The 24,929-nt window shown below is 33.6% G+C and overlaps 1 protein-coding gene across 3 annotated transcripts in view; it reads right to left on the bottom strand.

The window, feature by feature from the left end:
* The window catches only part of RanBPM (Ran-binding protein M), a 221,527-nt gene that overhangs the window by 6,761 nt on the left and 189,837 nt on the right, over nucleotides 1–24,929 (bottom strand). For 2 of the 3 annotated variants that reach the window (XM_085943403.1, XM_085943404.1), the window contains exons 2-8: nucleotides 23,251–23,415; nucleotides 12,657–12,886; nucleotides 8,485–8,669; nucleotides 7,038–7,150; nucleotides 2,280–2,431; nucleotides 1,854–1,989; nucleotides 358–540 (exon numbers count right to left, since the gene is read on the bottom strand). In XM_085943403.1, the coding sequence (XP_085799529.1) occupies nucleotides 358–540; nucleotides 1,854–1,989; nucleotides 2,280–2,431; nucleotides 7,038–7,150; nucleotides 8,485–8,669; nucleotides 12,657–12,886; nucleotides 23,251–23,415 (1,164 nt within the window). The remainder of the gene's footprint in view (nucleotides 1–357; nucleotides 541–1,853; nucleotides 1,990–2,279; nucleotides 2,432–7,037; nucleotides 7,151–8,484; nucleotides 8,670–12,656; nucleotides 12,887–23,250; nucleotides 23,416–24,929) is intronic. The other variant, XM_085943405.1, reaches the window with a different exon arrangement.

Genomic DNA, 24,929 nt, shown 5'->3' with positions numbered 1-24,929 from the left:
AGGTAATAGTATTGTCCAAGTCAACACTCTGAAGGCGCTGATGGTTTATGATTTAATGATGGTCAGGCCATTAAACGCGAGAAACATAAAGCCCCCTGAATGTCCCCAAATATTACCAATATTGAATGTATGCTTCGTTTACGTCACAAACTTTAATGCATATTAATACTATGAGATACATACATAGACGTAACTATCGAATATAACATATTCTTTAACACGAGTTCAAGTTTATCCCATATTTCTACATACTGGAGAATTGTACCTTCTTACAGCCACACCCAGAAATCGATACAAATAGTATTCTACATACAGCTGTACCAAAATAAATATGTAAATGAAACAATCACAACATACCATTACTGGCGCTTGAGGTAAGACCGTTGGTTGAATTAGACGAGGACTCCATGTCCACATCGCTACTATTGTCTTCGGCAGCGGCTAGAGGTGAGAGGTGACCCTTAATGACATCACCTTCGCCGTCAAACGCCGTGCCGTTCATTGCCAGGTTTGCTTGGTTATTTACTTCTTCTTTTGTACCTGCAATCATACCGTAACATTCTATTGAAAGGCAATAAATAGAATAATTTTATGCCATTAATTTTGATTTTCTATGCCGATCTGTCACCAATTAGAAACACTAAGTTCATATTGTACGTCATGTACAATCATGTTCCATTCTGAATTTTTTTTTCTATTCATTCCAATATTTCAAACATAACATCAGTACTTTATTTCCATTGGCTCTACAATCCGATGTGGATCTTAGTTCCAACTTGGACAAACAGATTTTTTTTCTTTCCAGGAAATGGATATTAACCAGTCGCTCAATCTATTATTCTAGAACAGTGGTTCTTACTTGAAATTTAACTGTGGCCGTACAATTTACATTGACAGTTCTATGGAAACGTCTGGTGGTCGCACCAAATTTCACTTTTGTTGTAATTGAAAAAATTAAAGCTAAATTTTATTTACTAAAAGAATGGATTAATTTATTTATAGACAAGTCCATTTAATAAAAGACATTTGAACATTTTAGTACATATCTATTTATTTAATAATAGTTCAAATGGAAATTCCTCACTTTTTTCCAATGCGAGCCGCGTGGCTGCTTCTAAGTTTACATATTCTGTCAACTGGCTTCGATATTTGTTTTTTATGAAGTGCATTACACTGAATGATCTTTCACAGTAAACAGTAGTAGGAAAAATTGACAATAAAGCAATTGTTGCCAATTCTTTGAATTGACTTGATTCTTGGTCAACATATAACTTCGACCAAAATTTTTGAACCGTGGTATTATTAAAATGGTTTTTAAGTACTTGGTCATGACTCATTTCCAATAACGCATGTTTAACATTAGCCCAGTTAATTAAATAAAACACTGAAAATGATGTTGGTGACCACAGCAAAATCCAGAACCATCATAACCATATTATGATCTTGGATTAAATTTTATGATACTGTATATGCAGTAATAAAGACTTCAGCGGGGTTCGGGTGCGTATAAATATATCCGAAAGTGTAGGGGGATCCGCAGTTCTGCAGATATAACATATAAGCTCAATCACACATTGAAAAACAACATGTGAATTTTCCATACCATGGATTCGATCCGCGACTTCATAAGCGGATCTTCATCTCGGAAGCACATCTTACAAAATTTTAGATAAGGTTTTTATTGATATTTGTAGTGGGTTTTAAAATTAAAAATGAATAAAAACACACCAAGCTGTAATAATGATAATAATCATATGAAGTTCACATTAAATAATTGAACAGAGCCATATTCCAAATGATTCATTTTCAAACTAATTAAGACAAGTTGCTCCTTTAAGAAAATTCAAACTTACCATTGGTGTGAGAATTGTGGTGTTTATTATTTGGATTGTTATGTGTGGGGCTGGTGCTGTTCGTGTGTAGAATTACGGAAGTCTGTGCCCCTCCCACTCCCACGTCACCCCCTCCGCTCACTCGAGATACGCACATCTGAAAAGCACAGACACAGCCATATTAATAATAACTCATAAGTGTAGGACAAATACACAAATCACGAAGCAGTTAATGTGAGTGTGATAAGCAGAATAATCATTAGTCAAAAATATAGCAGAACTGAGTCAGCTCGGCATCGTTTATTTTACAGACCTTATTAATTATTATTTGACAGTGTGCAATAAAAGTAAAACTCATCAATCATTTGTAAATTTTATTCACATCAGGTCGGGAAAGGAATATTATATCCAATAACATATCAATGTGTTAATATAAAAAGTACATACCTCTGAGTCCGATCCATTGACCATTTCAACAAATTGCCTGCATTTTAGCATAAATAAAAGGTTGTGGTTTTGTTCTAGGAGGTTGGGATATAATATTCTAGTACTTTCTATTGCTTCGCCCATGCGGCCCGATAAAACTAACTTCAAAATTCCTGAAACAGAGAAACAATAATAAATAGAGAATAATGGATGTATCAAAAGTTAATTCCATTAAGGCCATTGGACCCGTTTTTTCCTGTCTTCTCAGAATCGTGGAAATGGCAAGGACGTTTAACACGAATTGACACATAATAAACACTTTATTTATTTAAAATCTAATAAATAATATTCAAATAACACTTTTTGTGTCATTAAAATTTTCTGATTCGCTTTACTTTTTAAAATAAATGACAAATAGTCGGTCCTGTTTTCGAAATTGGCCAAAACGACTGTCACGCCACAGTGAATTTTTGAACTTAATAATAGTTTTGCAGGTATATATTGTATGAAAGAAATGGGTAAAACAATACATTTCATTGATTAACTCACGTACTTTTTTTAATTTCAGAAAAATAAAGATTTTAAAGCCATTTTAGTTTGAGTATACATCAGCCAATTTTGAATGATTTTTTCTCACAAAATAATATATACTGCACAATAAAAATATTTTTTTATTATAATATAACATTTCCGTAATACTATAAATAATAATTAACAATGAAAAAATAAATAAAACCCTATAAATTCGGTACAATTAGTGATGCTATATTACCAAAACACGTCGTACGTTTTCATGTATTTATCCTATTTTCAGACAATTTAGATATATAATTATTTTGCAAAATTAACAAAAAGAGACCATTTGATCGATTAATCCATATAGTTTTTCTAATTTCTCATTTCTAACCTTAGTATGCTTCTGAATTATCCGTCGCGAACAGTATTTTAACTCATAGAAAAATGACCTTTACTCGCATTGCAGTAACAATCAAATTGGCAAGACCACATGACGTAGACCAGGTGTTATAATTTGTGTTGACAAATCAAACATCATAAAATACGAGTGAATGTCAAACTGAGAAAAATGTAGTTATATTATATTATTTATTATCTTGTAATACAAATGGTTGCAGCATGTGAGATATTGTAAGATAATTGAATCTTATAACCACGATGGCTACAAAGAAGTCCTAAAGGTATTCGTTCGGTGCAACATTTATAAAAAAAAATATTTTGGACTTGAGCAGTTTAGATAAAATATAGGTGGACTTTAATTATTTTGATAAATACCTACTTGGTTGGGCTTTAAACGATTTGAAAAACTTTGCATGTACTTAATACAGTTTTTATGTACCTGGGTCGCCATGTTTTGTTATTTTCAAAGGGACGTATCCAGGAGTATGTTTATTGGCATTATCAATAGAAACAAAATAATATTATTTTTCAAGGTTATTTATTTATTTATTATCGATCTTAAGTGGTTTATGTCACAAATAGTAAATTTGTAGAAAATTTAAAGTAAAATACGTTTTCGAATGCTGTCATAGTAATGGCCACTGAAACATGTGTCATAATTTTCCTAATCGTCAAAATAATAATAAAATAAGTGTTTTGGGGCACAAAATCACGTATATGTTTTATGATGTATGTATTTTTCAGATGGTTTGTGGTAAAATCTTTTTTTTTCATACTGCCACAATTCAACTATTCATAATTAATTGTTTGTTAAATTTTTCATTGTGCACTTTGACTTAATAGGTAGGTGATAAAGTTTTTACCTTACTTTATTGTATTAATTTATTGTTAAGTGAGAATTAGCTGCTTTCGTTGTCAGTGTATATTTGAGGAGTGCGCATCCTGACGATGTCGAAAGGCGAAACCAGGATCGCATAAAACGACTCAAATGAAATAGTACAAAACTTTTAGAATTTAATATATTTAATGCCGAGTTGAATTGAATGGAATCACCTTAGGTATTTATTAGTAATTATTTAACTCAAGTAAAACATATATTGAGGTAAGAACCTATTTCATTGAATAATAAAAACAATATTACTCTTCACATCACAAGTGACAAGATTTATATGAATTGTGTATTGCCTGAACTCGTTGATCCTAGACTAACACGGTCGACGGATATAAGAAACCCTCAATATAATAATTATCAAGTTAACAATTAATATCTATCAATATAATAATATCAATTATCAATTAATAGCTATCAATAGAAAAGAAAATAAAATTATAAAAAAAAAACAATTTATAATAGTTATTCTAATACAATGCATACCGTTAAACCAATACACTAATTAAGGAACCAATTATTAATTTTCTATACACTTATGTTCCGAAATCCTCCGCGGCGACCAAAACGAACTGCCGTCAAATACATGCTATTATAATAATTGTTTCTTAAATCATAATTGTTGTGTACTAAATTTAAAAAAAAAAACGTTCCTCGACAAATATTCATTGAATTGCTTTCTTTTATGAGTCATTTTTTTATAATTTAATAAAAACGCAATAATAACAGAAATCTTTCATGCCATCTTGTGAATGTTTTAAACTTATAATTTGTAATGTTAGCTTATGAAAATGAATAAAATTATATTTGTTTACACTTTCGTGTTTTTTAGTATTAGATTTTTTTTTGAAAAATATTTGTACTGAATTTGAACCTAAATATGATAGGTTCAAGAAAAGGTGTCACTTCACAAATTCAGCATATCAATAATATGAGGTTCTTATTTAGAGGTCTACTATTTTTATTCTTATAATTTATTCTACTGACTACAAAAATGTTTATATAATTTGTTAGGAAAAAAATATTATTAATTCAACACTTTTAAAACCTCTGATTTCGTATCTACTATGCGAGAAGCCGAGTTACGTCAAATTTGATTCTCGCAAATAAACCCATACGCCTTAACACATTGATCGCCAACTAGTTTTACATGAAATAGTTAAAAAATGATTATTTGTCTCTAAGGTATTATTTGATAGGTAATGAAAGAATATAATGTTTTTTTTCATTTTGATGATTTTTTTACGTAAATATTGGTTTTTATGATGTGCCGGCCACATGTGTCCGTCGCGGCGCCAACAAGTTAATTTATTCTATTGCGCCGGGCCGGCCACTTCGCCGGTCACCTGTCCATATGTGTTGACGAGAGCATGGTGCCATTTCGCGGTCGAATTATATTTAGATTTAGATAGTATAATAAACAGAAAAGGCACAAATACGGAATAAAAGTTTTCAAATTGGGTAGTATAATACCTGGATACACATAAACTGGAAATATACGTATACATACCTTATAATCATTTTTTTTATTCTATTTTTTTATTATTTACATATTTTTTATAACTTACATTTTTATAATCTATTTAATTTTTATTTTTATATCAACAAAAACACATTTAAAATTTAAAAGGAAAATTTTTTTTTTCATTATGTACATTCTTTACATTAGTGAGCCTATATTTTGTGACTGGGAAGACATATTTTCAGGCCAAGTGGCAGTAATATACAGAAGGGCCATGCCGGTCACCGCGTATCGAAAAATGCACTGCGCGCGTGCCCGCCGGCGCTGTAGAACAACTCTACGCAGGTCTTCTTTGCCGGTCACCGGTGACCCCCATGGCGATCAACGTGTTAAGTTTTATAACATTCCTTTTCAATCATTTTTAGTGACCCAAGTTTGCTGGGACCCCAGCGAGGCTATTCTAACATATCACTTAATATCGAAAGAGAGCTACATGTGATAAATATATCACATTTATCACTTTATGTATTCAGGCAGTTAATTATTACAATAAGTTAACCGTCTGAACAGTCAAAAAGTACTATCTTCTAACAGCCCCTCTCCTGGCTGTGTTAACTTTTAGAGCGAGCTACAGTATGTTAATTTTACATATTGAGAATTGAGATGCAAGATCCGACTGTTTTGAAATATGATTACGTCACAGCCGCTGTCTTTTATAATTTCCCGGAAGCTGTCAAATATCGAGTGCCTAGCAGTAACATAATATTTGTTTTACTGCAATTAAATTTGTGCTGCAATCGCAATGCCTAGTTGTGTTGATATGTCTAATGTTTCAATACAAAATTCTTGGGTTCGGGCGTATCCACCAGCACGAACATATCCAAATTTGGCTAACATGTCTACCAACCTAAGTTTTCGCTGTATAACGAATTTACCAATTATTGTAGATAGCCGTTGATAACCGCATTGCGTATGGAATGCCTTTCGTGTTAATTTGGACCAATGAAAATAACCGAAACGTGCTAAAGTGATCAGCTGTTAAGAATAGCTGCGCAGAAGATGGCAAAAAACAAAACCTGGGTCACGAAAATCGGTTCAAATGGGGTAGTACAAAACTTGAACTATATCACTAACAACTGCAATTACAAATAAACAATCTAATGAAATTAGAATGTGTTTATATATTTATTACTGATGGCACATTTGTTTAAAAGAGTTTGCACAAAATAAATCACAATGGTATCCATCACTACTCACATCCTTCTGTGAAAGAGTATACAACATTACAGATATGTCATGTTTTAGTTGTTTATCGAGGATATTTTAAAAGAATGCACTCGTTACAAAATTAAATTATAATAAATAGTCCGCAAGTTTTAATGATTTAAAATCTATTTTTTCCTACAATACTTATGTTTGTATTGCACTACACATGCTGAACCGACTCGACTGACAACAGGACAACACAGTAAATATGAAGGGGATCTGGACACTGACCATGTGTTTGGCTTACTTTGTCTATTTTTAATGGAAGTTATTTCCTCGTCGAATACTTGTCCAGTGGCTCTGGCGAATGCCTCAGCAGTTCCGCAATAACCATGGTGAACTAAATATGTAGATACCATCCTGAAAATGAAACACCATTTAATTAGTATTTTAACATAGATTCAAGTTGTCAGGTATTATTATTGTACATACGTAATTGCACCTCAGAAACATACCTATTAGAAAAAATTTAATGCCTCAAATTCATTATCATCACGTTATGTGCTGTCACAGTAAGCTGCCACTACGGGAAAAAAGTGTGTAATGTCGTTTTTCTTGGTATTTAAAATGTTATCAGACTGATGATGCTCCTATCCCGTATCATATTTTGAATCTTTAAACGAACAGTCAGTTAGCAAAATCTGTTGAAATCGCCAAAACAAAAACGAGGTCACCACACACGTATCGCGCTACATCATAAACCGCACTAGTCAGTGAACATTTTTTCTATGTTCTGCATAACCATAGACTACCATAGACTAAATTTGTCGCCGTATCGGCATGTGACGTGATCGTAATATAATCGCTGCATAAGGTGTTTTCGAATAACGTGTGATAAAGAATGTTATATTCTTGAATCATATGAAACATTTATTAATTAAAAAAAAATGATATATTAATGTTGTGTTAATTCTATTAGTATATACACGCTTGGACTGTGCTTTATGTGTAGGTAGGTTCACTATACAAAGTATAGTACACTCTCTGTAATCCGCCGCTTGATTATCCGACAACTACTATAATCCGCCATTATTTTTATTAGTTGAAAGCACAAAATCAAGCTCTATAATTCGCCGGTATTCGATTGTCAAATTCAGTAGTCCACCGCGTACCTACAAGTATAATACAACGCAGATTAGGCGGGTTTATTTTGGAAACTTGTATCAGGGAGGAAAGTGCCCAATGACCGCATCACAATTATGCCGTGCTCCAATGCATCCGGAACACACAAAATGAAGCTTTTGGTCATAGGGAAAGCCAGGAATCCTGAGCCATTCAAGAATATCTGCCTCACTAAACAACTAGTTGTGTCAAGTGATTTACTGTTTAATATTTAGTTAACAAACTTAGTTTATAAATATGTATAATTTAGTAAATACTTGATTTTGATTATAAATAAAGCCGTAATTTGCTACATAGTACAAATTTCTCGAAAAAACTACTTTTACGAAATACCTGTTTTAATTTTTACCATATCTTGTATGTATGCACTATAATCCGCTGCTTTCACTAATTGGACACTTGTCTGGTTTTTGGGGTGACGGATTACTGAGAGAGTACTGTACTTACATTTGATTAAAAAAAATCGCCAAGTGTTAAAAAAATTTGAGTTAAAAAGTATTAATTTAATGGTTTGGAAACAAAATCTATGTTAGTCAAGTATGACTCTTGACTGATTAAAATGGTAGACTAACTTTTGCATAATGGCCTGCCACTCTCCTTGCGCATCGGGAAGGGGGAACTCGTTGATTGTGTGTCTGGTCCTCAGTCTCAGCTCTCGGATCATGTCCTCGATGTCAAAGACGAAAGGCTGCTGCCCGAAGTTGGCATCGACGACTTCGCCAGGCGTCTGGAGCCCCACTGTCGGGTACAGATTTGGCTGGAAACAATGAATGTACGCATCCGTGAGTATGGCTCGATACGTCGAAATATTTAATAGATAGCCGCCAACAAGCTCCATTTGTCACACAGTCTTTATGTGGATTTTTATGTAATTGAATTACCGCAAGACACTGACGGAGTCGCTCTTGCAGAAGTCATCTACCGTATAGATTATAGATGATTTGGAACACCTCAGAAATATGAGTATTAGAAATATATTTGTACCAAATGGGACTTAACCCATATATATATCGTTATCCAGGCGTTGTGTTTCACCGATCAAGATATCAATGTGATTATTAATCATGCTGAAATTTTCTATCAATATGTAACCGAGGTGTTATTTCAAATACCGTTAATATCTGAGCAACGTTGAACGGTGTCTTTCAGTTTTCGATTACTATTGGTAATATTATGTTACAAGCTGAAAATTCCAACACAAAAAGCTAAGTAAACAGAGAAATAAATGAACAGATAAAAATAATAGGAAGCTTAAAACAGGAAACCATGCTCAGTAATAAATAATGTAATTGCGAGATAATTGGATGAGTTTAAACATAAAATAATATTGTGTGAAATTATTATTAATAAGTACCAAATTTTAATAATTGTATGCATAAGCTCAGTCAGTATGGATTAGAGTTGAGAGATATGTCTATAAAACTCCAATTCAATAATATTTAATAATATAACCAAATAAAATGTAAGCAAGTGGATGGGTTATTGTACTGTATGGGATACTGACAGTGGTGTAGTGGGACCGGAGTGCACTGCTTGACTCTTTTCAAGACTATTTTTTGGCTATTTGTTTTTTTAACAATTATTACACATTTAGAATCTCTTCCATACCTATATACTTTGAGAAAGTAATAATTTTGCTGTAAAAATTTTAAGTCACGGAATATTAAATAATATTTTTATATTGTCTTTATAATGGATTTAAAAATGTGAGAGAAACAGTTGGTGAGTCAATTTATGTTGCAGAAATATCAGGATATTTATCATTGTAATTCTGCTATAAAATTTTTGTAACAATTAAAATGGTTCATAAGATGGTGTGTTGAAAATAAATTAAACTCGTCTAAATTTTGTTTAGCACTACACCACTGGATACTGTATTATGTACTATTGTTATGTATTATGTAACATAGAAATTTTGTTTTTCATGCAAAAAATTAGAAGATAAGATAAAACAGAAGCAACAAATTAATATGTAAAAGGATATTATGTAATTACTTCACAATAGTTATTCCAATCAAGATAGTTCGATGGTCAATTAAAATAATGCAAAAGACAGAATGAAAGTATAATACGAGAAATCATTAAAAACAAATCCATACACCAGTCAAAATATTGAGATAAATGAGAAAAGAAAAATTAAAATTTATATATTGTGATGTTGAAATCTTACCGAGCCAATGGTTGGCTATTTCTGCCAGTCGGATCTTGCGTTGCCTTAAATGGTTCTAAATTGTCCGTCTTAAAAGAGATCTTATTCCTATAGCGAATCAGAGAATATTTTTGCAAATATGATGCGGAGTATTCGAATGCAAAAATTGCATGTTCGTGGCACACGGCCAAAATTACACAGACGCATTACACAAAATCGTATTCTTTGATTCGTTATTACGTCCTGGTGGCAAATATATAAGTTATTTTTCTGCATTTTGAATGGAAATGTGTTTATGAGTATTAAATATGCATGCGCATCAAAGAATCAATTTCCAAAGAAAAGACAAGTATTTCCTTTGATTCATAAAACGCTCTAATGAAACAGAAGAAGTATTTAGATCCGTCTATTGCATGTGGAGCCAATTTGACATTGATCAAAATATTTTCACGCATGTTTTCACCATATCAACTCCACACATGTTTTTAAAGAGGACTGACTCAACTCAACCTTTGCTCAACCCTTAAGAAAGAAAGGAGGGGGAGGACGATGATCACAAACACTTATGTCCTGAATCTAATATCACATGTCCATTTTCCCAGCTTGTATTGGAAAAAAAGGCAACTGTTTGCGAATTAGCTACTTGTGAACCTGTTACTGTGGTTCGAAAACCATGATAGTATTAATAGTGCTCCTGTTCTTTGGTCATTCTCTATTATGGTTAATTTATCTAATATAGAAGGCAGTCGAGATTCATATCATTTGCAATGCTGGTGGTTCATATTTTAATTTATAAATTTACCTCGAACACAGAACACACCTGAAATGAATATTTATAGCCTCCACTCAAATTCTTGTCAAACTAGAGTTATGTTAGAAAGGTCGTTTTTCTGTTTTTTTATAGTTTGCAAAAATATTAATATTAGGCATGTTTAAAAATAGTTTTTAAATACTCATTTGTATAAATAAATAGTTGTATGGATCCGACCTGATCATTATTAGATTATGTGATTTAAATAATAGATATCGGGTTTCATTAATTAATTACATTTTATTTAACTCATTCACCACTGACGGCACAGCTGTTGTGCCCTCATGAGGGGGCCATTAGATATAATTAGCATGTTATTTAAATGTGGTAAAATTAAATGCTCCGCGGCGAAGTAATTAACAAGGATGTTGAAGAAAACCTTCTCCTATATAGATGGGAGACTAAATTAATGAAATTGAAGCAAAACAAATGAACTTTGCAGAGTTAAATTCTTAACAGGTAACACGGTAACATGTTTCCGTTATTTTTAATGGTCCAAATTAACACAGAAGCAATTCCATACACAAGATTATCTACAATAATTGGTAATTCATAACACGGTAAAAATTTAGGTTGGTACGCCTGCCACGTGTGAAATATGTTTCTTCTTTGCGGAGATCGGTCAAATTCGGATATGCTCGTGCAGGCGTATCTATGGTTTTTACAGCAAAACCCCGAAATTTTGTATACAAACACAAATGTCTAACAAGAATAATTGATCATGACCTACAATTTTATTAGTCATGTCAGTCGGACACAGAGATAATGCTGCGATGCCATGGTAAGAATATACAATTTAAATATTTGTTTCACATGTATTGCAGTGAATGTGCCAAGAAATATCTTATAATGGTACCTATTATGTGATGTAGTATTATTTTTCAAATTAGTCGCATCTCAATTCTCAATATGTAATCGACGTACTCAATCTCGCTCTAAAAGTTAACACAGCCAAGGGGGGTGTTAAAAGATAGCACTTTTGACAGTTAACTTTTTGTCATAATTAACTGCCTAAATACATAAAGTGATATATTAGAATAGCCTCGCTGATCTAATGATTAAGTTAGCTACAAGTAACTTTGCATTGCACTTTCATTTAAAGAGAACTTCACACTTTACTCACTATATACTTTAATAATAATATGTAACAATAAAATAATATTATTAGTGAGAACAATGCAATTGATTTTGAGTAAAAATTATGTCAAAACACGGCTCTAAATTTGATAAACAACATGAAAATCCTCATCTACCATCTGTACTAATTCCCGTTATTTTGTTTCATATCCAAGAGGGCTGAGAAACGTATTTCATGTGACAACAGTGACAGAAATTTATCGAATCCAAACTGGTGACAACTCTTGCTCAGAAAATGAGACCTCGTGCGCAAGATCGTTTTTCTGTTAAGCCTATTAAATTTTCATCCACTATTAATGTATTAGAGCTATTTATTACCGCCTAGTTACTGAATATAAATAGTCAAGAGTAGGTAATTATGTAATTAAATATTTAATAAAGTCGATTGGGCGGGGGGGGGGGGGGGTTAACTCATCTACTATGTGGGTTTGTCATTTAATTTAGAGATATATCAGGGTCGTGCAAATTATTGCCTTTGCTATGTAGCATATAACGAGATAACAATGTAAGAGCCACCCGGTCAGGATAGTGTATTCATTATTTCTCAATGTTGGATATTACAAGAAGAGTAGAAACAGTGCAGAGTGAGTACGGAGGGTTTACCACCAGGACGCCGCATCGGTCGCCGTCCCTTCCGGTGCCCTTACCTTGAGCTCGTTTCGTTTGGACCTGCGTTCGACACTTACAGGCAAATCCCTGAAGGCCACTCCCAGGTGGTGTCCATTCTTGGTGTAGAAGCAGGTGTTGTCGATGAGGTTCACCCCGCAGCCGATGACGTCACCTGTCGTGAAGGTGGGGCCGTACGGCTGCCCCGTGCCCGACGAGCAGAATGAGTGGCCGTCGTCGCCGTGGTAACCGTATGAGTGCTTGTCCCAGCCTGGAAATAATACATTACTCTATCAAAACCATTGAATAGTAAATGTAGACATGTCGTCGATCTCACAATGAGATGATCGGGGATGTGGGGTACGAACGGCTGTATGGGTCAGAACGAAATCGTTCGACATAATATGGTCCGCTAGGCACCGTTGCTAATTGTGAATATATATATATATATATTGTTTGTGAATTGAACTGTCCCATAATGTTGTAACTTAAAGAAAAGGTTATTGGATAGTTCCTGCATAACTATCAAACTGAATGACACCAATGAGAGTCGAGTGCAGTTCAATGAGCATGCATGAATTCAGTCAACAATGTTCCAAAACAATATTGAAATATTTAATTAATGGTAATATTATGAAAACTGCGCAATGTAAACTGAACTATATAATTTAATAGTAACTTTTGAATAATTGTAAATGTCACTTTATTGTTAAAATATTAAAAATATATTTAAATTCATTAAAAAAAAAAATGATAACACTCTCATTGTGTTCACTCCATCCATAAATCAATCACATTACTTCTACAAATCAATTGACCACGGAGAATTATTGCAAATTCTTGGAAATTATTCATTCTATTATGGTTGGTGTTTGCATAGATAATTGGTAATCTATACAATATTGCTTTGACCAAACCATAATATATATAGTTTATCCATGTACAATAATGTAATTATCTGACAGCTGTTGATTAGATGCGGTGTTTTGCAGCCAGCGTTGATAAACGCGTGGATCAACGCACACCTCGTTGGTTATTGGTCACTATTTGTCTAAAGTCAGATCATAACTTAATAAGATGCTCGATATCAATCAATTGTAGAATTAAATAAAACCAAACAGGTTTTCATTTTTAAATTAGATAAGTTAATAATACTCAAAAAGGATGTATAAAATACTTTGGGTATATTGTACAGTGATGAATAAGAACAACCCTCAGTTACACATACATACTAATTGTTCTACTAACGTCAGAATATGGCTTCAAGTACATACATATTGTAGGAAGATTATGCACCCAACATAAAGAAAAATATAAAACCACACGTCTACCTACCTACCTGCCCCTATCTACCTATACTTCCTGAAGTGATTAGAATTTATGATAATTAATTGTAATCTCTGTAATTGCATGATATAACTTAATACACATAAACCACAACAATACTAGATAATAATTATATTAGGAGTGTAATATTTTTTTCATGTTTGTAAAATATTATTACTATTATTATCGACCATGTCCGATCCTAATAGGATCATATGGGCCTCCATAGAGTAGAGGTTTGTATTAACAGATTTTGTTTTTTTACGAGAAATGGATGTCAGCCACTTGCTCAACCTATTAGGTCCATACCCTGTCAGACACAAATTGAAAAACAATATGTCGTCGGTCTATCTTGTAAACCTCGTAAATCCAAATCAACTAATTGTTCAGGAGACAATAAAAACTGTCTAATTTTGGTTTTAAATGGAATTTCGAAATTTCAAAAATCCATTTGGTTACTTTTTAAATCAGCAACTGTATTCAGTAATTATTTTTAATAAATTTTCATTATACTTATTAAAAATAGCCTTTTTTGGATTTATGAGGTTTTCATACTTAGTGTATTTTGCCTTTTGATGGATTTAGAAGGTTTTCAGTCATAAAAACGAGTACTGTTTAAGACAATTGCAAATTAAGACACATTGTATAGTTTACAAAAATATCAAATGTAATGTTTAAACTTATTAACAATTTTACTTATATAGGTATATTTAAAAAAAATAATAAATGAACATGTTATTTTTTTTTAATGTGGTAGATTATCGTAGTAATCGTGAAAATTTTTCGACAAAACAGTCTTCAGTTCTTGCAGATCATGATGTTTCCTTGGTTTGATTTTAAGACGACTGGCATGTAGAGGTGAAAGGTCAGCAAACTTTTTAGGTGTGACGTCCTTGTCCTTTTTGTGAGGCAATCAATGACATTATTAATGGACAACGCACTCAATACAGTAGCTAGCAAGTAAATTCACGCACAGCGACATTCGCACATGTATAGGTAGACGTCACGCAATTTCCATTATGCGATATCACGCATCGGGAATTGATAGCAATATCACCTTTATTGTAATGGCGTTAGAACAGTGTTTCTAGTGTCAATGTTCATTTGAGCGAACCCGTTTGAACCAAACCGTTCGGCAGACCCGACAAAAAGCATCAGGAATTTATAGCAATATCACCTTTATTGTAATGGCGTTAGAACAGATTATGCCATTCGGCAGACCCGACAAAAAAGTGAGTGTCATTTTTATTCCCAGATGCTTCGTCCATATTAATGTCATTGGAGGCAATACACTCCAAACATCTGAAAATCTTAATTTATACTGTATAGTGCCATTTGGTTCATATAATGATGCCCTTATATCAGTGACAACCGGATTACCAACTTTTTTTCCAGGACGAACACTTTTGATAAATTTAAAGTCAAATTTGTTGAAATCGTTGTGATACAGATATTCACTATAATATGGCTCTGGTTTCTTTCGAGCATTACGGCATTTATTCCGCAGGAACATTTATATCCTGTTTTTTTTCAGGTACCTTTCAATAGTAGAATACATCGAATCAACTGGCATTTGGGTGTGTCCTTTTTCTAATATCCTAATATCATTCATCATTGCAATATTCAATAGTGAATTTTCCATCGTCGAATTTCAATTTTGATATGTACAACCATCGCTATATAGGATTAGTTCTCTTCTGTCTGTTTCCGATAGAGATGGCAAAAACTTTTTTGATGCTTAACAGAACATGCTCCCATGCATGTTCTGTTTTTTTCCTTCCGAAATATTGCTCACCTCTTTCTATATTTGCCTTCTTTTTTTCACTTTTCCACTCGGACTTATCTGCCTTGCATTCATTTTTTTTCCTCCTTTTCCTTTAAGTGTCCGTACTGATTTCCTGTAACGAATCATCAGTATTGGAATAAGGAACTAAATAATGGCTTTTTCACGAGATTTTCATAGTTTGAAGATCTGTCAATAGTCTCGATTATATTGTTTCCTGATAATTTTGCTAGTTGGGGTCTCACACTTATATTGTAAGAAGCTTCGTGTTGTGAATCATTCATTAAAACATTGTCATCGCTAGAAATGACCTCATATGGCGATGATAATGGAATAATATGTATGGTCTCATAATATTCCATTGGGATTATTTCTATATTATTTCCTTCCTTAGCAGCAGTTGTTTCAATTGTGTTATTTTTTATTTGTAGCATGCCCATAATTTTTTGAGCCCATGACATCTGAAAACAGATTAAACTTTGTAAATTTTGCATTCACGTAGTAAGTGGGTACTTGAATGTAATTTGATTTGTTTTCTTTTCTAATTGTATGTGCTAATAAACTAAAAAGCATTGAAAATAACCAAACATCATTAAATATGCATGTCATGAAATTCTAACCTGAAAAAAACGTTCTATTGTAAATGTAGCATTGTGTGCATATTATAGGAAATCATTATAAATAAAACGCTTACCTTAATATTTAATCTATATTGTATCAATATAAATTAATTCCTCTCGTAATATGATACCCAAAGTATAGTTGTATAACGAAACAAGACGAAGGTAATGTAATACTCAAGACACTGTGACAGTTCTCCATACGAAATGGCGGGATTACGGTATTTACGAGGTTGGCAAATTTTATTGTTGTATGGACGCGATTTACGAGGTTTTTGTGGATTGATTTTTGAAATTATTAAACGAGATATGGATATAAGAGTTTAACACATTCGTAGATATTCAACCATTCTAACGTATTCGCTCAAAATCTCATTTTTGACCAAAACGGGATTTACGAGGTTTACAAGATAGACTGACGATGTGTACTTGCCAGACCCAGGATTCGAACCTGGGACCCACAGCGTTATAGTCCAACGCTTAAGCCGCACGGCCACGGTTTGTGTTTTAGTGTGGGTGTGGGTGTTGCAAAATATACCCACTAATAAAGGTTATCACCCGAAAGTGTTTTGACTATAATAACAAAAGGGAGGCTTGTGAATTTATAGTATTAGGTACAGGATGTTTTTACTGGAGTGGAACCTAGTTATTGAAAAAAATATATTTTATACATTGGCGCATTAAAACATACGCCTTCTTTACCAGCTATTTTGACCAGCAGTGAGAGGTGATTTTTTTACTTATTAAACTCTGCCGAAATAGCTATCGACTTATATCATTTGTAATATGGAATTCTACCAAGTTAATATTGACTCAATTAATAAATGGATATTCTTCCTAAAATCTACGGACCGGCGGTTGGGAAACACGTTCTATTAGAACACTACGATCGGAACTCGCGAAATCGTGCCGTGGCTTGACTAATATAGAAGAGATTAGAGTTTGACGACAGCGGCTGACAATGTAACAAAAAAAAAAAAACTACTAAGTAGGTATATAAAGAAACCCTTCGAAACTTTACGATCTCACTTTTAAAGGTACCTATGAATACAAACATGTTTTATGGCAGGTGCCTAAAATAACGGGAACAAAAAGAAAGCCTAGATATCCGAAAGTAAAGGTAATATTAATATTGTTTGAGGCCGTGTATAAATATGGCGTGTCCGGAAGAACATGCTAAACTTGTGCAGCGCCGAACAATTGCCGCGACACGCGACATCGTTCACATTTCGGCAGCGAAAAGGTTAGCGGATTCCGCAATTTATTACAATATCAACTGAAAATATAACATATTATCCAGGATATAATCAAAACATGAATGGTTTATTTTTAATTTTTAGCCAATTGTTTTTAGTTCTTTTGTTGCTTAACGTACGTAGTCCAGAGAATGCGTGTTGCGCCAGCATGGCTAAAATTTACATCTTGATTTTTCAATCGATATGCGTAGGTACCTACTTCAATCCAGTGAATGAGTTTATGCAATGTTCCCCCATTTTCTAGTCCCTCTCCCTACCCCCGGAATGGCTAATAACAAGTCGTCGTAAAAGGCAGATAAACTTGTTAAAAATATTAATAAACAGCTTAGTATTATTCTAACCCATTAAAATTCTTTCAAACCATCAAGGTTTAGATCAGGTCTATCAAACGAAATAACTACAAATCAAAATACATTAAATTTGGTGGTCTATTTGTAAGAAATGAAAGCAGTAACTCAATATTTTTTACTTCTACGAATTAGTATAATATCGGTGTATTAAACTATTTGCAAATGCTTGCGTTGAGACGAGATGACATCTATACTGTGAATCTGTGTGCGTTTTATCTGTGTCCGGTTTGTTCGGCAATAACTCAAAAACTACTGGACCAATACCGATGAAACTGATTATATTGTTGGTATAAATTTAGTTTCATCTTCGTATGTTATGTTATGATACTCCTAACTATACGGGATTACCGTGCATCGTAATAAAAAAGCTTGACCGATAGATTGCTCGTGGTCAGTTTCCAGACAATAGTCGATTTAATTTTCGAGAAAAATGACCTTGAACTACTCATTACACTACATTACTCGATTCTCGACAGAAACAAAATATTAAAAAACAAAAAAAAACGCGCCAAATATTTAATATTATATAGGTAGGTACCATAAGTCACGCTGAACAAAAGCGATGCACTTGACATCGTACAATATATGAATATGAATACAAAATCCCATACACCATGTGGCTGCACCGTTACTACTCCACGTCATTTGCATGCAGAGATGTGCTAAGTAAGGGTGGAGGTAGGCTGTTAAGATCTGACATAAATAGTGTACATTAAACTTTCTCAGTCATTAGTATTTGTTTTTATTGAACTAAGACTTACATGTGGTGTTGGTTAGTTTTTAAAAATCAATTAAACCCAGCCTAAACAAAACCAAAATAGTTTTGGTACCGACAAAACTGTGCACACTTTTTAATTCATACTCATTTTTCATTATTTTCGTTGAATTAAGAATACATATTACACATGTTGTTAGATAGTTTTTTTTAATTCATTAAACCCCGCCTAACCAAATCAAAATAAACAATAAAAAAATATTATTCTAGCTACAAAATATCCAAAATTATGTATGATTTAATGGTATAATTAAATTTTAGATATTTATAGATAGACGAATATTTTTTGACTATTTATTATCTATTAGGTACTGCTTAGTTTTTGCAGGGTTTGATTGCATTTTAAAAACTAACCAACACCATCTGTAAACTGTAGTCTAAGTTCAATGAAAACAAATAGATATTACTGACAAAGTTTAGTGTGCACTATTTATGTCGGATCTTAACAGCCTACCTCCACCCTTCGCCATCGGTACATATAGGAGACGCGATCCTAAGACATTCTTAAAAGTATGTATGGTAGATTTGAATTACCTCTCAGAGGAGTAATTTGGACGAGGAAAACAAACTTTTTACGAACATGTGATATAAATTATAAACTATTCGGTTAGCCACGAAAAAATGGATTGACTAAATCGATACCGGCTTAACTGCTTTGGAGGCAGCGTCATAAAAAAAATTTGCCGCGCTCTGTAGTTAAATGACGGATACTGGCAATCTATAATATTCAAGGCCCTGAATTAAAATCCCACTTGTGATGTCAATACGTCGAATATTGGATATTTACGCGACCTATATTGGAATCCAGGGAAATTGTTATTTGTGATGTTTTCTTCCCCCCCCCCCCCGTTCACTCTTTCCCACACCATTAATATTAATACGGAGGATGCCGATTTTTATTGACGCGGATGACGCAACTGATTCGTCAGAAGATTTAAAAGAGGGCCTTAAATCAGACACACGACAATGAAATTATACCAAAATCTTTAAAATATATTGTGTATTTGTCACAAATGGTTCCATGAATTTTCATTGACGCGGATGACGCAACTGATTCGTCAGACGATTTAACAGAGGGCCTTAAATCAGACATACGACAATGAAATTATACCAAAATCTTTAAAATATGTGTATTTGTCACAAATGGTTCCATGAATAAACAGAACTGTGACAAAACAGAACATGAAAAAACTAACAGTGACAAAACAGAACAGCGATAAATAGAACTATGACATTTCAGGAAAAATATAACATTTAATATTGAAATTGTCGTATCTTTATACATTTAATAACACAGGTTTTTCAATATGCCGTAAAAATCAAATTATATAATTTCTGCATTCCTGAAGTGTTGCCGGCAAGTTAAGTACCTATATCTCGTCTTAATCAATCTATCTTATAATATGTTCAAAATGCTTGGGTGACTAGGTACAGCGAAATTATAAGTTTAATAATTCTGTGGAGTTGTGCATGATTATCAAGATCAAGCAGATAAATTGAGGTTTTTACGCCGAATGGCCCAAGCAGTGATTACAATATTATGATATATTAAATATTTATATATTTCTTTTATAAACTTAAGTCTTACAAGTATTTAATTAATAAATATATACGACACAAATTAATATTTTATTTTCCCCCTGGCTGTTCTGTTTTGTCACTGTTCTGTTTTTTCCAGAGCGTTGGAGTGGAGCTCGGAGCAGGAGCACGGATTACGTGAGCAATGGAATTTTACCCGGAGCAGGAGCACCGAAAATTTGTAGTGCTCCACTGCTCCGGATGTTTTTTTTTATTATTACTTAAATTTTTGTCCTAAAATCCAATGAAAATAGTGTATTTTGACACTTTGCAACACTGGAATTATTTGAAATATGGCAACACTGCCGAGTGATAAATAACCTCACTTTTTGGACAGAAGAGGCAAATAATGAGAGACGATTTGCTGTCGAAATTCTGTCTAATAGAATCAATAAAGAAATTGGCGATTATTTTAGACCTATGTACTCATTTTTTTTAAACATTTGTATACATATAATACTTATTAAAACTTTTTACCCGGAGCGGAGCAGACCCTGGGCAAGTATTAGGTCCTGGAGCGGAGCAACTCAAAAAGGGGTCCGCTCCAACGCTCTGGTTTTTTCGCCGTTCTGTTTCTTCAAATTCTGTTAATAGGTACATGTTCTGTTAAATATCATGTTCTTTTTTATCCGGTTACCTTCACAAATTGAGTAGATACCTACATAATATATTCAAACAGATACCCATGTATTTATACAAAAAAATAAACCGCTATTATATCATAATTATCTTTAGTTACAGGATGTGACTCTAGGAAAAGAGATAGGTACATTGATATTTATATTTATTTTTTTTATCGCTGGGGGGGTCTCAAAATCAGTCAGTGCCTCGAGCCTCCGCGTCCCTAAATCCGCCAATGCTAACAATTAACACTTTTTAAAATCCGTTAAGGTGTTACCATAATATTCTCCATGTGGGGTGTGTTTTTAGTATGAATACAGAAACAGACTTAATATAACTATCCATAAAAATAAATCATTTCATAAGTGTTAGATAACATACAATTATGTAGCTGCTTTATCTAAAAACATACGTTGTTATTAATGGTTAGTTTTTAAAATGTAAAATTGACTTAGTTAGTGGTCATTTTGAATGACATTATAAGGTCACCTTGCACAGCCGAAGTATCATTAATCAGTATCATACATAAGTAATAGCAAACAATGCATTATTAATTGATTAGGTGTAGGTATCATACCTAATCGTGAGGTGTGATTGATTATTCTCAATTCTAAAGCCGGGTACTCATTAGCGAGCCGTAACTGTGACCGTTGCAGGTACGGTAACTAGTATGGGCGCCAAATAATTAGTTTGCGAGCCTGCGCGAGCAGTTCGAGGCGCGCTCACAGCGGTCTATAGTTTGTCGGATGCCGCGAATCAAAGGGACTAAATCTAAAAGAAGGTTCGCAATCGCTCGTGGAGGTTGAATGTGGCACTCGTTTCTCGCCGCGAATATTGAAATTAAGGATACAGCTAATATATCTTGCACAGATACGCTTCTCGAAATCTAATGTTTCTTCTCTCAATCTTAAATCCAATCAAATTAATTACATACTGTACGATTCATTCGTGTGGAATTCTTGTAATGAACACTGATATGTTGATATTTTAAAACAGTAAGTAAAGAAGAACTACTTCTTCTTTTATACATGTCGTGACTCTACCAACATCGTCGACGTTTATCTTTATCAAGTAAAAAGACTACTATACCAATATACGCTGCACTAGCTATCGATTCGTACATGTTTCAGCTCAGAACGAACACTGCGGCTCGCCATCGGTTACATGCAGACCATTGACGTCCACATCTTGGTCACCGTTACACTGGGTACAGTGTCTAGAAAGGTGACAGTTACGACTCGCTAATGAGTACCAGGCTTTACACCACCGCGTGAAAAGGTGTAGCACTCTTACATAATTAGGCAATTTTCAAATAATTACATATAAATAAAATTTCAAAATACAAACTTTATAGAAAACAAAGAAGACTGCTGAATACACAGATATGAAACAATGTGATAGGAAGGCTTCTCATTTGACTGAACGAGGGAGGAGCCGAGAAGTGGTGATTGCGCTGAGAGGACAATGTCTAAATTCAAGAATTTCCTCAGTATTCAACACTGAGAAGGCGCGCAGACGACCGAATTGGATGAAGCAAAACGCGATGGACTGGACCATGGCTCAAATAAAGCTGTATAGTAATATCAACCACAGTTTAAATAAAAGTGACATTAATTATAAAATTTTATTCACTGAATCAATATTAACACGAGGTTTAACGTAAACATAATATAATTTCGATAAGTACATATTGTGAAAATGCAAACCAATGAAGTCTTTGTCAAAAGGAAAAAATAAAGTAAATTAGTTTTGGTAACAATCTTTTCTACGATTAGAGTAAGTTGTTAGTCATTCGCCCAACCCGTTGAATTAATTGGGTTGCTTTATCAATACGTCATCATAATATATTTTTTAATTGACTCTACAATCCGATCTCTAACTCTGGGTTGCCTAACGAAGGGCTTTCGTAGAATTTTTTTTTTTTACGAAAAATGGATGTTAGTCGCTTGGTCAACATGTGAATTTTCAAGACCCAGGAGTCCTTCATAAGCCGACACGTTGGCGCTCGGCCATCATCGTAATAAAATATTAGGGTTACTTCCTTGCTCATTTAACTAGTATCAGTTTGATATAATTCAAAGATTTATATTTATTAATTTCCTGTTACTATTAATAAAAGTGAATTGAAAAGAGTTTCCTACGTACATTGTGAATTTATTTTAAATTTAGTGTTCATCAAGAGAGACGCCAATTTCTTGCATACTGTCAAAACTGGGAACGTCCCGAGTTTGAATATTAGATTCGATTAGATTAAGTGCATTTTTGTATTTGATTGCACATGGATCTACAATGCCATGGTTGCATGGTCTATTTAGAAGACACTGACCTGGTAATCTGTTCATGTTGACTCCATGGGCGCTAAGTCCGATGCCCATGTAGCCATCACGCCCCTTCGACACGATGCGCACCTCGAAGTAGTACAGTCCGCAGGCGGGCGGGATCGGGTGCGTTGCGCGCACGCTCGCTGCGTCCTTGTGCGTTTTTCCATGACCTGCCAAAAACAAAGAAAAAAGCCACAATTAATAACCAATCCAACACACGGATTTTTATGGGGTACAAAAGATTGGAGACACTTCAAATAAAATATTCCACCAATGTAGCGAAGTTTTGGAAATGGATGGGATCGGACGGCTTGTTATTGTCGTTGGAACAACAAAAGAGCATTATCTAGTAATTTAACTTCAAGCCGTGTGCTCTCAATAATTGTGAATAATAGAGGGATGAACTGACACATAGTTAATATGTCATAAGGTCGAATTACCTAGTTTAGCATATTATTATAATGTAATTTTATATAAGTTTCCCTTCCGACTATGGTAGTATTTATCTGTGATTACGACAAGTAACACAGCGAAAATAACGGAAATGTGTTACATTAACTAGTTCGAATGCCCTGCTAGAAAATAGTGTTATCTACTCCCTTTTTATAGCTATTGATTATAGTACAAAATCTCAAAATATGTAGTACCTATTGAACATACATGATTTGAAAACATTATCATGCATATACTTACTATGAAAAATCTTTTTTAGAAAAACAATACGACACCCGTTGAATCAGCCAACATTATTAACGCAAACTTGATAAGCAATTCACGTAAGAACTAGTGGTTAAATTGGTCTTAATTAAGTAGGGTGCCCGTAGCTTAATTGAAAAAGCACAATGGCGCGAATCCAGCTGTTACAGGTTCATGTCCCGTCGGGTGTCGTATGACTTTTCTAGTTAGTATATGCATGAGATATTTTCAAATTATTTATGTATTTTCAATAGGTACCTATATAGAATCTTACGTTCTCAAATCTTGTGAATTATTCGTTGAGTAAAAGAAATAGTATTTATGTATAAACTACAGTACCTACGCTGGTCTTTTTTGTTATAATAATTGGCTAAAAGTTGTAGTGTATATAAATTTCGTACATTTTACGTGGAATCAAAATAATTGGTAGAATGCTATAATTATATAGTACGGTTGGCAACAATGCTGACAAGCCTAGACGGGTAGTAAATAGCAATGATAAGTAAATAATTGATTCCGGAAGCATAAAAGCTTCGAGACGATATTATATTAAATTATCAAATACACATTATTTACTGCAGTATAATATATTATAGGACTATCGATAAGACGTAATCATTGTAGCATTATCAAACACAGGGGAACTTATCAAATATTCATACTGGACAATATTTTTTTATCAACGTGTTAAGTAGGTAATACATACCTATAATACTGTTATGTTGGTATCTTAGTATCCTACTATTATGACTGGAATATTAATTAAATGTTACATAAATACATTGTGTGGTGAGAATTGACAGCCTATCCCTCGTTGTCTATGTTTTAAGATTTAAGGAGTGTCTATAAACGGAGTAGTAGCATCGTATGGCAGGCGCGTAACTTCTTATTGCTCTGTGATGCACTTTGTAGTAGGCTGAGGCAGCACTTAATTAATTTAATCCAGTAGCGTGTATACATAGACGAAAGCCGATTGCCGTTATTATAT

The sequence above is a fragment of the Rhyacophila brunnea genome, unplaced genomic scaffold (assembly GCF_057557595.1).
Source record: "Rhyacophila brunnea isolate RB1 unplaced genomic scaffold, BYU_Rbru_1.0 scaffold_16, whole genome shotgun sequence".
Classification (NCBI taxonomy): Eukaryota; Metazoa; Arthropoda; class Insecta; order Trichoptera; family Rhyacophilidae; genus Rhyacophila; species Rhyacophila brunnea.
This window is presented reverse-complemented; position numbering and strand designations above follow the sequence as displayed.